The 16,355-nt window shown below is 41.3% G+C and overlaps 1 protein-coding gene across 6 annotated transcripts in view; it reads left to right on the top strand.

Annotated features, from left to right (window-relative positions):
• Nucleotides 1-16,355, top strand: part of CDK14 (cyclin dependent kinase 14) — a 540,806-nt gene that overhangs the window by 230,339 nt on the left and 294,112 nt on the right. For all 6 annotated transcript variants that reach the window (XM_084786935.1, XM_084786933.1, XM_084786934.1 and 3 more), the window contains one exon: nucleotides 11,293-11,387. In XM_084786935.1, the coding sequence (XP_084643061.1) occupies nucleotides 11,293-11,387 (95 nt within the window). The remainder of the gene's footprint in view (nucleotides 1-11,292; nucleotides 11,388-16,355) is intronic.

Below are 16,355 nucleotides of genomic sequence, written 5' to 3'. Positions count from 1 at the left end.
TTAGTCACAGAGAAACCTAATTTGTGTGTGTGTGTGATTTCTCGAACAGCTGGGATCCTCTCAAGCTGTAGGAAACTGGCCTTAGCTTGTGAACTCAACGTCATAAGATATATAGTATGCAACTTACCTTTTCATTTGTGTAGTTCTCATAGTAAATCATGCCTTCAAATGTCTCATGTTAAGCATTTGTAGAACGCTTGTGTGAAATCTAGCACCAGTGTTGGCAGCTTCTGACGAGGAGAAAATGTTTTTTGAGCGGAAATAGGAGCCTCGAAGCTTTTGTCTGTAACCAGAGTGATTTGCTAGTAGAAAGGAGATTTACCCAACTCTCTTCAGAAAAAAAAAAATCAGGAGAAGCATCTCCCTAAAGTCATTAAATAAGATTTTGCTCTCTGTGCCTTGACAGAAACAAGAATTATTTTTATTGCCGCAGCTTCTGAATGTTGCATCAGCTAGAGTAACGTGGAACGAGAGAGAAGTGCAAGCATGCAGAGCCTCGTGTTCTCCAGCCTTTCCACCATTGTTTAGGCGGCCAGGCTGAAGCTACAAATTCTTTCACCAGATTAAATGTCTTGAGAAGGTCTCAAAACAACAGGGTACGGTGGGAGGGTTGCATCATCTGCAGCCATGTAGCTGTAGTCACTGCAAAGGAGGGTGTGTGTAGGTGATGGGGTGACCGTGCAATAAATCAGGCGGGGTCAATAGAGCTTTAGGTAAGGATGGCCTGTCCAGGCCTAGGTACCTTTTATGACGTCTTGCCAGGGCCTGTGGTGATGGTGGGAGGACTGATGGAAAGGGAACTGTTTCTGAGATGTGTAGGCCAGGACAGCATGCTTTGGCCTGAATTGTGCTATAGGTGGGTTCATTATTCGGTTGAGTGAAATGCTAGTATGCCTGAAATTTCAGCTTGGCCCTAATGAAAATCAGCACTTGGTTTTCCTTGTCTCCTCTCCCGTCTGGGCTATTGATCTGTTTGCAGAGTCTCTAGACACTGAAGTGTCTGTTTCCCAAAGCACCGGTCCTGTGGCATTGTACAGCGCATCTTCCAGTTTCCCTGGCTTTGGAAATTACGGTGTGATTTAAAGGCGGTCTATCGATGAGTTTATCAATGTTTCATTCACACCGAGACGCTATGAGTTGATCTTTTTGCATTTTGAACTGAAGACAACAAAACTGTATGTCAAAATGCTATTAAAATTTTAGGACTAAGAATTTCTTTTACCTTCTAGCTCAAGATTAGAACTTTCCGTAGAGTTTGTTACCATGGTCTGTTCTGTCTCTCTCTTTTTCTCTCTCTGTCTCTCTCTGTCTCTCTCTGTCTCTGTCTCTGTCTCTGTCTCTGTCTCTCTCTCTCTCTCTCTCTTGTGTATGTATGTGTATACGTGTGTGTGTGTGTGAGTGTGTAGGGGTATTGTGATATGGTGTCTGTATATGTGTGTGTGCATATGTGTGTATATATGTGCTGTGTATGTGTTTGTTAAGTGTGGGTATGTGTTTTGTGTTTTGTGTGTGGGTGCAGTGTGTGTGTAGATGTGTTGTGGTGTGTGGGAGGGTATGTGTGTGGGTGTGTGTGTAGTGTGTGTGTGTTGAACTATGCTGAAAAGATACCTCCTATAGTGGAGGATTCTCTGCACAATGCACCTCTTGATTGTCTCACCTGCATTGCTTCAGGCGTTGGGATATGCAATCATGACAAAGGAGACACTGACCTTGAACTTATATTTGTTTGTATGAAAGCATTAACTACATAGTACTTTCTTTTCTCGCAACTTAGGGGAAAGGGGCTTATTTTGTCATAATCCCAGGTTCCAGTCTGTCACCGAAGGGATGTCACTATGGCAGGAGCATGGGGGAGCTAGTCACGTTACATCCACCAGTAAGAGCAGAAATCAGAGAATGCAGATAGGTCGGTGTCCAGCTTACCCTCTCCATTTTATACAGGCCACAATCCTCAGCCCATGGGACGGTCTCACTCACAGTAAAAATGGATCTTCCCACATTTATTACACACACGTGCACCCAGAGTTATCTATCCTAGGTGTCAACTTGACAATTAATGTTAGTCATCAGAAGCTGTTAATACAGTTTCATATAAGAAGAGGTTGATTTAAGTCTTGGCCAACGATAACAACATATACGATGTAAATGTTTATTCTTAGCGTGAAGACATAAGGAGCCACGTAGCCTCCTTATGATGTGCTTTGTGGGGCTCTACTCACTGTATTTATAATACTTGTATAATAAAGCATGAAATAATTAAAATGGAAGAAGCCACTAAAACCATTTAAAATAACCTTTATATTTAGATAAGAGCCAACCAAACAACTCTTGTGCTCTCAAGTCTTCTAGAATTCCATCCCAGCTGGTGCCTGAAATGCAGTCACCGTTGTTCTCACCCCATTGCCGTGCACCTGCAGATTCTGTAGAAGTTACCAGCGACATATTTGCATCCGAGAAGACCCCAGTGCTTAACATTCGTGTAGTGCCTGCCTTTGTGTGGACCATTCCCGCAGCAAATGGGCACAAGATTAGCTAGACTATGGGCTGGTTGTATTCTACAGCAGGAGTTGAAGTGTTTTGGCAACGTGAGGTTTAATTTTTTTAATTATAATTAAAAAAATAATTCATTTTACATTCCAATCGTAGCCGCCTTCCTTGTCTCCTCCCAGAACCACCCTCCTTCCCTCTTTGCCCCCTATTCTCCTCCCCTAGTCCTCAGAGAGGGGGAGCCCTTCTCCCCTACCATCTGACCCCAGCCTACCAAGTCTTATCACGACTGCTTCCAGACTGCTTGCCTCCTCTTTCTCTGTGGCCTGGTAAGACACCCTACCACAGGGAAGTGATCAAAGAAAGAGCAGGCAACAGAGTCCAAGGCAGGGATACCTCCTGCTCCCCTTAATAGGAGACCACTATGGGGACTGAGCTACCTATCGGTTACATCTGAGCAGACGACCTGGGTCCTCTCCATGAATGGTCCTTGTTTGGTGCATCAGTCTTCGCCGCCCCTCCTTTGGGCCCAGATTTCTTGGCTCTGCTGGTCTTCTTGTGGAGCTCCTGTCACTTCCTGGTCCTTCTGTCCCCCTACTCTCCCTTAGTAATCCCTGCGCTCTGCCCTAAGTTTGGCTATGAGACTCAGCTTCTGTTTTAATCTCCTGCTGAGTGCAGTCTCCCAGAGGACATCTATGGTAGGTTCCCATGCTGTTCCCTCTCTCAGCTGCTTCTAGTGTCTGTTCTATTATAGTGAGGCTTAACTTGAACTTCAGGGAAATCACTCTTTAGAAAAGGAATATTCCAGCAATTTCTGTGGTATGAGAATTATAATTTCTTATAGGCCCTCAGTGTTCTTGAGTTAAAAAGAAGAGAGTGAGCCCTTATCACTGTGTTTTTACTAGTTGTTTAGTACAGAAGATGAGTAGTAAAGACTGTCACTTCAGTTACAGTGCCTCATGGCAGTATTTGTTCTTACCTGCACGGTATTTGTGCAGTTAAACATCTGAACTTTTTATCTTACTCCGTCTGCTAAAAATAAAGCATCCTCCAGATACATTTTAAATTATGAAAAATAACGCTTCTTTGTCACAAGCAAGTCAGAAGACACAGAAAAGCACATTTCTTTCTTTCTCCCTTGTCATCTAGAAAAATGGTTCCAGAAGAGGAGTTCTGCTTCGTTGATCTGAATATTAATGGTGGTAAATGTGGCGTGCTTGTGAAAGCTTTGACATCACTTTGAATCAGTTAGACTTTGTTGGGTTGAGCCGTGATATATTGCTTCATGTATTGGCTGTTCTCATGGTTAAGCTGCACTAATAGAGGAAGCTGGGCTTTGAAGGGGTATTGGTCAGTAGTGTGTGTATGGCTGCAGTGTGGCAATAACTCCCATTTGCAGGTAGTCAAGTGATGGATAAGTGGGTCACTGATGTGAAGGGGTAGATGGAAGCTGAAAAGTCCAATAGTGTGATCCAGTTTTGTGTCATTGGGGAAATCAGAGAGGCTGAGCAGAAGGAATGTGTAGGGGATTGAATTCTTGTCCATGTCCCCATAGGAAAACAAAACTAAGAAGTAAATAAAAAAGTATGCAGACTTTGGAGGCAAAAGCGGATATTATTAAAGTATTTCTAACCTAGGGTTACCTTTTCATATTTGAATGACATCTGTGAAGCAAAAATGTTATTAGTAAGCCTGTGTGAGATTTAAGTGTGTGATGCTATATTTATTTTAGCCTTATGTTTAGGCATCGCTATGACTTCTGTCCCACATAACTCAGAGAGTATGTGTATAGAAACTACAAAAAGTATGTTGGGGTGGTGGCATACTACAAGACCATGAAGTCCGGAGTTTGATTACTCCAAAACCTACATTAAAACAATCTAGCAACTGAGTGTGTCTGGAGTTCCAGTGAATAGAGACAGAAGGAGCTCAGAGGCTGGCCAGCTAGCCTGACCAAAATGGTGAACGCCTGGTTTAATAAGATACGCTGTCTCAAAGACTAAGGATAAGTGTGGCCTCCACACATCTGTACGTGTATATGCATATAAACTGCCGTGCACGCACACACACACACACACACACACACACACACACACACACACACACGGGGTGGGGTGGGGGAGACAGAGAGAAGGAGAGAGATGTACAAATGGCAAATATAGAGTTGAAGATATAATCACACATTTTATTAATCTGAGATTCTCTCTCTCTCTCTCTCTCTCTCTCTCTCTCTCTCTCTCTCTCTCTCTGTGTGTGTGTGTGTGTGTGTGTGTGTGTGTGTGTGTGTGTGTGTGTGTGTGTGTTTATAATACTGTATATCATTAAGGGAAGACCAGAAATGAGTAGAACTATGGCATGTATAATTGCTCTCTAAAGCTTGTGTCTAGGTAAGCAGCTTGCATGACAGAATGTGGGTGGAGGACCAGGAGCCGCCTGTCAGTGTTCAGGGTCCATGTTTGCTCTTATTCTGTATAAACCATATCCCACTACAGACACAAGAAAACAACACGTCCCCACTTTATTTTCATTTCACCCTAGTTCATCCTTAAGATTTTCTCACTCATAATATTTTAGCTCAGAAAATGTCCACAGTCCACTAACAAATCAGATAAGGGTTCTCAGTTGAACATTGTTCCTGTTTATAATAAAGTGTGAATTTCAGAGTATGGATTGAAAAAATATTGTTGTTTGGAGGTTGAGATATAGTCCTATCCTTGGGCTTTATTGACTAATTATTATAGTCTGGGAAAAATCAAGTATCAAAGTGTACATCTCTCCTACTGGCAGAGAACACACTGAAAAGATGACAAGAAATGGTAAATACCCAATTCCTTTCCAAACACTGAAGTTGCAGAGGTGTGTTGTATGTCTTTAGTCTTTGTTTTCCTAGGAGAATATGACACTCGAAAGTTTTGAAGGGTGTTTTTCCTCATTATAAACAGGTTTTCTCCTTGCATTGGAGATTTAACCAAATGAACCTACTTTGATTTTCTGTATTGATTCAGATCAAAGTTTATATAAAATTCACCACCTTTAAAACAGAGTACAGACTGTCTACATACTCAAAGTAGGAGGTACGGGTGTGACTGACTGATGCTGTGGGCAAGTTTGCCACTTCATGCTAGAGTTTCCTGTATCCCACAGTTACCTTTTCGAATGGAAGACCTTCCTTTGTCTTTGTTTGGTTGTTGTTGTTGTTGTTGTTGTTGTTGTTGTTGTTGTTGTTGTTGATTTTACTTCAGAGCCCCAAACCTGATTCAGAGTGTTGTATTATACACAGTTGTATTATTTCAAACCTGCATGGTGAATTGAATTTGCGATGTGGAGGATAGTTGGCTAAACTTTGTACAGGAAGGAAGCATACTGAGTTACCAGTGCAAATGTTGCAGATATGATTTATGTGCAAGCTGTGGGAAAATAACACATGGTAAACTTATGATATAGTTAAGTCTGTGAAGGACGTTGCTTTGACAGTGTTTGTTGTGGAGAAGGACAGACGGGCTCCTAAACCCACTGGTGTGGGTCTCTGGATTGACTTGGCACCCAGGAGACTTATTTGCCATGATGGCAGCAGAAACTGCAGCACTGGGTACCTGCTAGAGCCAATGGCTTCTGGGTTTGGCAGCCACAAAGTGGGTAGTGTCTGTCACATGCCTTTGTGTTGGTAGATTTCTGGCTGTTTTCCACTGTCAAGTGCCATTTTTCTGTCATCACCTTTGGAAATAGTGACTCTGTCCCTTTTCACTTACAGATTCATTATGTTGATCTCAAAAAGAGCACTTTCTTTCAAATATTGATATTATTTAACTGCCAGCGTGTTGAGAAAGCATACATAAATATATTCTGGGATGTGCAAACTGTTAAAATTGAGACCTATGTAAAAGATATTTGGAGGCTTTTAAACATCATATGTCAGTGGTCAAGTTACAGAAATTTTTTTTTTCTGTGACATTAGAGTTTTCCAAGGAAAAAGAAAAGCCACTTTTAGCCAAGATGAAAATTTAACAGGGAGTTGGTATTGTAAAGTTGTGGGGAAAGCACAGTACTGCGTAATAGGTGTAAAGATATTATTTTGAGAAATAAGAAAGGCTTTGGGAGGAAGCGGTGAGCAAAGAAAGGCAGTAATAGGGAAGGCAGGGGAGGAAGAAAGCAAGGCAGAGGTGCTTTGGGTGTGGGCTTTCTAATGCAGCGGAAGCCTCGGTTCTTCCTCAGAGTTTTATCCATACAGAGGGGACATCACTAAAATTGACAACATAAGAGGGTATTGAAAAAAAAATGAAATTGGACAAGATTACAAATAATGTTACAGAATCTGCTTCTGAAACTTGCCTCCCACAGCCAGGGTCCTTTCTTACAGTGTGATTTCCGTAGGTCCTTCATTTGTTTCCTTTGTAGATGTTCCTTCACAGAGTAGGTATTAAGCACTGTACTGGCCGTCCATTTCAAATACCCTGCTGTGATCTGAAGTCACGGTCCCCTGTGGAGTCAGCCTCGGAGGAGAAGTGCGGAAATACAATCAGCAAATGTGAATATGCTCTACAGAGTAACAAACTAGTCCTGGCAATTTATTAAGGTTTTACTGGTACAAAGCTGGTGAGGAGGTTAAATAATTAAAAGAGAGATTATAAATGGCTAGGATTAGCAATAATGAGATATTTGTGCATTTCTTTTTTTAATTTCAACCTATCTCCCTACAACAAAGGTTTTTTTTAAATAAACTATGAGATTAAAATCATAAGTATATTTACAAGCTATTACTTGTTAAATTTAAAGACTGCCTTTAGTCTCACGTGTTTCTAATTCCATGAGAGAATAAAGGAATCAGGGCTGGAGAGACCAACAATTAAGAGTTTATACTGCACGTAGGCAGGAGCTGAGTTCATTTCCCAGTACCTATGTCAGGTAGCTTATAACCCCTGTAACTCCACAGCCCCTGCACCCAAATGTCCATGCTTTATCTGTACATGGACTTAGAAAGATGTAAGACTAAATGTAGTTCTTACATGTAGTAACTAATGACTAGAAATCTACCTTGGTCTTTTGACCTTGCAGTTTCATTAAAAAATATTATTGGGGGGGATAGTATAAAATTATAAAATAATAGGAAGTCTTCCCCTCTGTCCCACTTTCCTGGTAAGTGAAGACTTTCGTGGGACATGCCCCTTGGGCTAGTGTCCAGATATAAGTGAGTATATACTATTTGACTCTTTCTGCTTCTGGGTTAACTCACTCATTATGATCATTTCTAGTTCGTTCCATTTGTCCATGGGACTCTAGGTGAGAGAAGCAAGGGAGAATGGGGAAATAGAAGGATCCAGAGGGTCCTAGGAACCTACAAGAAGAACATTATGATGGGCAGATCTGGGCCCAGGGATGCTGCTCAAACTATGGCACCAGCCAAGGACAATGTGTGCAGTAAACTTTGAACCCCTACCCAGATCTAGCCAATGGACAGGAAATTCTCCACAGTTGAGTGGAGAGTGGGGTCTGACTTTCATGTGAACTCTGGTGCCCCATATTTGACCACACCCCCTGGAGGGGGAGACCTGGTGGCACTCAGAGGAAGGATAGCAGGCTACCAAGAAGAGACTTGATACCCTATGAGTATATTCAGGGGGAGGAGGTCCCCCTCAGTCACAGTCATAGCGGAGGGGAGTAAGGGGAAAATGGGAGGGAGGGAGGAATGGGAGGATACAAGGGATGTATACAATTGAGATGTAATATGAATGAATTAATAAAATATATTTTTAAAATTATAAAATAAATAAATACTCAAATGCATCTGTATACAGAAACAGAAATCTAAATCTATAGGTTAATCTAAATCTTTTCTGGTTTTGTGGCAGTTTGTCAAAAAGTTGGCTTATGGAGACTTGAGGTTGGAAATATCTAGTTCCATTTGTAAGAGAAGGAAGAAGCATACAAGGGGAAAGGTTTGTAATCAAGGGCAGTACCAAGATTTCAATGACTAGGACTTGAAATTATTACCTGTGGTAGCTCAGCTTCTCTGGTTCCCAGAGGAGGAGACATGAAGAGGCTCTAAGCTGAAATTAGGTCACCGGCCTCAGGTGCGTGGCTTAGTGTGGTTAATGGAGAAAGTAGAAGGTTGGGTTAGCTTGAGGAAGGGTTTGGCATGTAGCTCTATGAGTCCTCCTTCAAGTAACAGCTACTCCGTGCTTGAGGGAGAGAAATAAATGGCAGCTAGTACATTTGAGTTCCTCTAGGCGCCAGGCCTTGTGTACATGCAGGGAGGCACCAATAGGGGACATGCCCTTTCCTTCATGGAGCAGGATGTTAGCAGCCTGCTCTTTATTCCTCTTACTCACACTCCCCCACAGCACAGGTGACTCATCTCTCATGATCAATAGAGAAGGCTGTGTGGATAGAGAACAGTGCTGGGGAGGCCTAAGAGGGGGTTAAGAAACTGAAAAGAAACAGAGATGGAGGATTTTTTTTTTTTTGAAGCTCCAGAAAACACTCAAGAAGAAAAGATAGACTCAAAATGGTTGACAGCACTGCCTACAGCAAAGGAAGCTGAGGGTGTGAGGCACCAGGAGTGTTGGCTGCTGGAAACCATCACCCCCGTGGAGAGGACCTTAGATCAGGAAAGGCCAGTGTACCTTGGATGATGTTGAAGATGAAAGAGGAAGGAGAGAGGAATAAGAAGGACCGTGCGGGATGGAAAAGGATAACTCACCTCTCGCTGTTGGCAGCGATTGTCTTAAGGAGGATGAAATTGGCAGTAAAGAAGACTCTCCAGCTAGGGATGCAGTCTGCTGAACAAGCAAGGATGGAACAAAGGAATCTGCATGTACAAAACAGCTACAAAACAAAACAAAACAAAACGAGAGAAGAGGAGTCTGCGCTTTAGCTGACGATACTCATCAGAAATCCACCGTGAAACTGAAGAAAAATATAAAGGACACTGTAATATGAATTAAGTTCTTTTCTTCATCCCTTTGGCTATATAAAACAAGCAGGAAGCCTCATTAGATTGGAAATACTAAAGCTCAGCAGAAAGTGAATAAAAAGAAAAGCGAAAATGAAATAAAATGAGTGTTAATTGAACCCCTGAGAAATATAGAATATAAAAAACCAACAAAATAAATGAAAACTAAATTGTGAGGTGTTCAGGGGAAATGCAAATGGTAGGCAGCCCCACAGTTTATATCTGTAATAAATGTAGACAGCCTAACCCAATCAATTAAAAAACAGACGTTGGCAGAACAGGATTTTAAAGAGATATGTTTCAGTTATATGCTGTTTGTAAAACTTCACCTTCTTATGGCAATATTGGTTAGATAAAAGAAAAAGGATCATAAGAGATCCACCATGTAAGCAATCCCATTCACGCTGCACAGGCCAAACTAGGTTAAGGGCAGAGTGAATAGATCCAGTGGCAAAGCAGCGTGCACTCATAAAAGGCTTAACTGACGAAGAACAAAGCCTGATAAAGGTGTGCGTAGTGACGGCCAGCACTTTGATAGCCCAAAGAAGCAGAGCTGCTGAGATGGTGGTTTAGATGAAAACCTGGTACCCTGAGGTCAGCACCTGGGAGCCACGTGGTGGAAAGAGAGACTGACCCTGACCTACACACACACACACATACATACACACACACACACACACACACACACACACACACACACACACACACACACGGGTGTACATGTGCATGCACATTAGCTTGCTGTGATAAACACTCTGCCCAAAAGCACGTTGTATGGGAAAGGGCTATTTACATCTTCTGTGTAATAATCCATAGCAGATGGAAATCAGAACAGAAACTCCAGCAAGGCAGGAACTCAAAGACAAAATCATAGAGAAATGCTCCCTACCAGCTTCTTCCTGCCTTCTGTTCAGCTGCCTTCCTTATTGAGCCTGGGAATGCTACCCCTGATGGTAGGCTGGGGTCTCTTTCATCAGTTACTAATCAAAAATGCCACACGGCTATGCCCACAGTCCACTTGGATCCAGGCAACACCCTAATCGAGACTCCTTAACATAACTGTAGGCTCCGTAATGTTGACAGCCAAAGCCAATTACAACATAAACACACAAAGTAAATAAATAAATGTAAAAATTTAAATGAAGTATAAGAACCCTAGATAACTCAAAAGATACTTTGATTAAGCCATAATTGTAGATGGGGACATTAACACTGCAGTCTCAGTAAGTGGAAAACCTATTATTCTACTCAGAAAGTCATCAAGGGTTTAGAAGAACTCGATTATATTATGAAGCAATATGGTCTAGTTGATATTTCCAGCACAATCCACCCAGCATTATAATACATGCACATGGAACATATGCTAAGCTAAATGATATTTGATAGTAAATAATCCTCATTAAAACAAACTCCAAAACGTTAAAAGAATCGAGGGGAGTGAGATGGCCCAGTGGGTAGAGGCACTTGCTGCCAAGTCCAATGACCTGAGTTCTATCCCCGAAGCTACATGGTAGAAGGAGAGAACCAATTCCTGCAGGCTGTGCACTTGTACTGTGGCACGTGCACACACATACACTCTCACACGCAAGTGCGTCTTAACTTTCTTCATTTGAAAGGTCTGAAGCCGCGACAAGCGTGTACTCTGAACTCCGGGGAACCTAGCCAGGGACTGCTGAAGTGGTTGGGAGAGCTTTATCCAAATGAAAATCTTGTTCTTCTACCCATTTTTCTGAATTGTTATTAGCTGAGAGCATGGGAGACAAATATCTGCCATCTGCCAATGACCAAATGGGTAATGAATCATGCTGGTTGGCGGCAACAACTAATGATGCACTGTCTCTCTGTCCCCTGTACAGCTTCTCTGTTGAAAGGACTGAAACATGCCAACATCGTGTTGCTTCATGACATCATCCATACGAAGGAAACGCTGACACTTGTCTTTGAATATGTGGTAAGTGAGACGAGAAGTGCTCAGGCCAGTTAAACGGGAATGAGATCCTTACAGTGATAGTGACACGGAGTTCATTTTCAAATCGCCATACTGAAATGGGTGGTTTTCCTGTGTATGTGTGACATAAGTTAAAATAATGGCCCTGTGAAAGATTTTTTTTTTTTGAGTAGGCATCTTGTTAGATATATGATTTATTTATAGCCTGTTTGTTACTTGTATGTTTACATTGTGGTTTGTAGGCATATCAAAAAGAATGATCACTATCAAAGGAATTCAGAGAACGCACATATGTTTTTCCTTGGGATTTTTTTACTTGGTTTCACAAAAACATCCTTAGGTAGATTTCGGGGGACAGAAGGGGGTGGAATGGGTACCCTGATACTTATAATTTAGGCTTCAAGGTTTTCCTCCTCGGTTATTTCAGCTTTTAACTACAGCTTCCAACTTGTATAGCATGCCATGTAACAATCTTCTTGTGTTGAGGGTGTCACTGCTGGAAGACCTGATCTTCAACTGGTAATTAATCTTTCTCCATTTCCCTCAGTAAAACATATGGTGTTTGTGTAGCACCGTCTCAGCATTTAACTGTGGAATCATGAAACGTAACCATGATAATTAGCATCCCAGTTTTCACAGATGGATCTGAGAACATGTAATTTATAAGATACAAATGACATCGGTACAGACTTTTTATTGAGAAGAATAGACACCGGTATTTTTTACTCTACTGAGATTGCGTTTTTATAATTACCACACTAGCTTTTTAAAAAAAATTTAAATAATTCCCATTTTCTTTGAAAGTCTAAAAGAATGAATATTTGAAGCATTCATGTCTTGTTCATGTCTGCCTCTGTCTGTTTATCACTTGAATTTTGTTGTCTCATGAAGAAGCCATTCATCTTGTCTATTTACATATAAATGATAGATACATAATATGGTAATGAGGCTAAAGCTACCAAGTTGCATATATTACATGCCACCAAGAATGGAAGCAGATTCACACATCAATGCAAATATAATTTCTTTTGTTTCCTCAATGATCTGGAGTCAATAAGGTATTGAGCTGACTTAGGCTTGGAATTTTCCATTCATGTTTTCTGGTATGTCTTATTTGCATATTTTAATAAAAAAATCTAGATTTTTCTATTTATACTCAGTACCTTCCACAATCCTTTTACAGGAAGGGTGTTTAAGAATGTATTTGTTCCCTCCCTCAAATAGAGTAATTAAACTAGAAGAAGAAGAAAAAAACTAGGTTCAGAACACCTAAATTAACAGATCTAGAAGAGAAACTAGCAACTATAATGTGAAAATATCTTCAATCTTAAAAGAAAATGCAATGCATTCATGGAGCCAAAACCCAATATGGATGTGAAATGGAATATCATTTGATGGCTTTATGTTCTATGGCATTGTCAGAAAAAATGCACTGCCTCTGTGATAGTTGCTGATTAAGAATGATCTTCATTTTTCTTTGTGAAAATTTCCCTGGTCCCTGTGCTAGTGGACCTAGATGTTGAAGGTCTTCTTAGTCAACCACACAACAGGCACTCACAGCATCCTGCGTGAGGAGCGTGGCCACCATTTTTGACTACCCTGCCTCTTCTTTGTTTCTCCTTTCTCCTTTATTTCTTGCCCTCCTCTCATTAGTCTGTGTCTCCGTGTGCTCTCTCTTTCCTGAAGCCCTTGGTGCTACATCTTAGCACATGGTGTTCCAGTGAACCTTTGAGGTCATGGTTTCAAGGATTTTGCCAGTTTCTATAGAAAGTTGTCTCCCCCTGAGCAACATTAGCCTGATTTTATGTCAGTTTCTCGATATAAAGATCATTTCTCTGAAGACTGTCTAGAGGTTTTTACACAGTGATACCAAAATTCTTACTCTTTCTAATTTTGATGCTGGTACCTTAAGAATGCAGATTCCTCCCTACTCCAGCAGATAGACTGTTCTCAACATGTCCAGCAGAAACATACTTTTCCTGCATGTTTCATATCACCAGCAAGTGACAGTAAGCCTGTAGCATGAAATGCCTTGAGGAATAGATTGAATAGGACTGTGCAGTGTGACGTAGGAAGACAGAGAGTGATGTGGGTTTGGGATGATGAACAAAGGATGAAAACAGGGATGTTTGAGAAGAGTATGACCACAGCACTGAAAAACAGCAAGTCCGGTTTGTTGGTTTCTGCTGACACTGTGCTGAGGTTAAGCATTCACACATTTGTCTTTTTTGAGCTTGAAAATAAGGTCTTCCTATCGAGCCTAAGCTGGTCTTGAACCTGAGATTCCTCTGCTTCCATCTCCCAAGTCTTGTGATTACAGGCATGTGCCACCATACTGAGTTCATTATTAAATTCTCAATGTTCTCCCATACTGTTGCATAAAGCTATGATTTCTACCACTTTAAAAGTAGAAACCTAAGTCATAGGTTGGGTGCCCTTTCAGGCCCATCTTGCTTTGTAATTTTGATTGGAACATGCCCATCTTTATGGTTGTACTTAGGAATAAGCATTGGTAAGTTGGGAAAGGAGACTTGTTTTCATACAGCAAGTTTCTATATTATTTCCCTATACAGTCCCCTGGTGTGTAGTTAAACATATGTGTGCATATTTATATACATCTGTGTATATATGCACATATAAACATGTGCCTTTGTTATTTAATATGCTCTGATATCAATCTCAAACATTACAGTCTAAACATTCTCAAGCTTTATAGTGATATTTCCATATTTTAAAGTTAATAATATGGAACTTACTTCTTAAGTATTATTAATTTTTTTTGCTCCCTGTCACTAATAGTACTTCTCAATGGGCCTGGTGGCGCATACTGTTATTTCCAGCCACTCCGGAGACCAGCACAGAAGAGTCAAAGCATAAGGCTTGGCTGGGCTTGAGAGCAAATTAAAGGCCAGCTCAGTCAAATTAGCAAGACCCACCCTCCAGTGGGACTGGTGTGGAGAAGTACCGTTCCATGACATAGGACTGCACACCTTCCCCTACTGTTGCTGCGCGAATATACCATAACCAAAAGCAGTTAAGGAATGGTTGACTTCGATTTATGATTCCAGGAGGGGTGAGTCCATCCTGGGCTGAGGCAAGACAAATTTTGAGACACTACTGTATCTTTCCTTTCATGTTAGAATGACACTTTTAGTTGGGGAGGCATGTTAGCAAGCAGCAGGCATGGAGGTTAGAGCCAGGAAGCTCCACGCTCATCTCTCTCTCTTTTTTTTTTTCTCAAAGCACAGGCTTTTATTATGTGATAATTTTATAGTTTTAACTTATTTTTATTTTATTAATTTATTCATATTACATCTCAATGGTTATCCCATCCTTTGTATCCTTCCATTCCTCCCTCCCTCTCATTTTCCCCTTACTACCCTCCCCTATGACTGTGACTGAAGGAGACCTCCTCCCCCTGAATATACTCATAGGGTATCAAGTCTCTTCTTGGTAGCCTGCTATCCTTCCTCTGAGTGCCACCAGGTCTCCCCATCCAGGGGATGTGGTCAAATATGGGGCACCAGAGTTCATGTGAAAGTCAGACCCTACTATCCACTCAACTGTGGAGAATGTCCTGTCCATTGGCTAGATCTGTGTAGGGGTTTGAAGTTTACTGCACGCATTGTCCTTACTGTGAGGACAAAGCTAAAGGCAAATCAGACTTTCAGTGAGGCTGCAGCCTCTCAGAGCCCACCGACACTGAAGTATTTCCGCCAGCAAAGCCACAGTTTTCCATAACCTCCCCAGTCCGTGCCATAGCTGGGGTCCAACTGTTCAAATACATGAGCCTATGGGGTCTGTATAGCATTCGGACCACCACAAGCTCATGCTTAGGTTGGTAAAAGACCTTGGAATCAATTTCTACTACCACCAAAATAAACAAACGAAATACCGTAAGAAAGCAAATTAAAAACGTTTTTGAAAGAATGTAGGAATGTAAGCAATATAGGGAAATATTCAGTATACCCCGCTCATTAAAATCCTAGATATGAAGGGAAAGCAAGACAGTTTGACAGTTTTTTAGACATTCATTGTACCTTTGCTTTCACATTAGAATTACATTTTTAGTGGCTTTCTGAGGTACACGTATAAACCTCACTATGCAAAGGCTTCTCATTTATCGCAGTGCTCATGCAGTATAGACTATTTCTACCCTTTTCTTTGACAGAGAACTTGATTTCTAGCTCTTTGATATTATCCCCACAAAAGACATTTTAGTTTTCTTAAAGCCTTCTGAGGGCCAGAATAATGAAACAAGGGATGGAATTTTAGTGATATGGGGGAAAAAAAGAACTCATGGAAATGACTTTGAAGGCAATTAGCACAGCAATTTAGTGGATAATAGAACTTTGCTGATCCTCTCAAGCACCATGAAAAGTCTCTGAAGCACTCTGGAACTGGGCTTCTTACCCAAGTTCACAGATGCAGGTAGAATGAATGACCTAAAGCTTCAAAGCTGGGACCTGCGGGCCAGGGGCTCCCTAGGTGGCTCATGTTTCGGTGACAGAGCACGTGGGCCTCTGAGAAGCAGGCTTCCATGCTGCCTTCAGAGGAGAGATGTAAAGGGGCACCTTTGACCAGGGAAAGGCTCAGAGGCTTGAAAAGGAAGCCGCTTCTGTAATGGTCTAAGATACTGGGATACCTCCCTGTACCTCACGTACGGGGTTAGGGCTTGAAAGAGAAATATGACAGCACTTAGAAACACTGGCTCCAGAACACATTTAGTCTTGACAGCGCTAACAAAAAAATGTCCCTCTACTTAAACAGAAAGCTGAAGCAATTAGTTTCTATGCTCCTTTGTTTATGTCAGAGACAAATGAATGCCACATCACTGTCTTTAACAAAATGATGAAAAATGTAACACATATTCCGTAAGTGGAAATAAGACTATCAATAGTAAACATGATTATATAAATGTGTTTTGCCATTAACTTCGTAACAATTGCCTTTTGCTTTAAATTGCAAAAG

Source organism: Acomys minous (genome assembly GCF_964271855.1).
Source record: "Acomys minous genome assembly, chromosome: 6".
Classification (NCBI taxonomy): Eukaryota; Metazoa; Chordata; class Mammalia; order Rodentia; family Muridae; genus Acomys; species Acomys minous.
The sequence above is the reverse complement of the archived record's forward strand: the minus strand, read 5'-3'. Positions and strand labels throughout refer to the sequence as shown.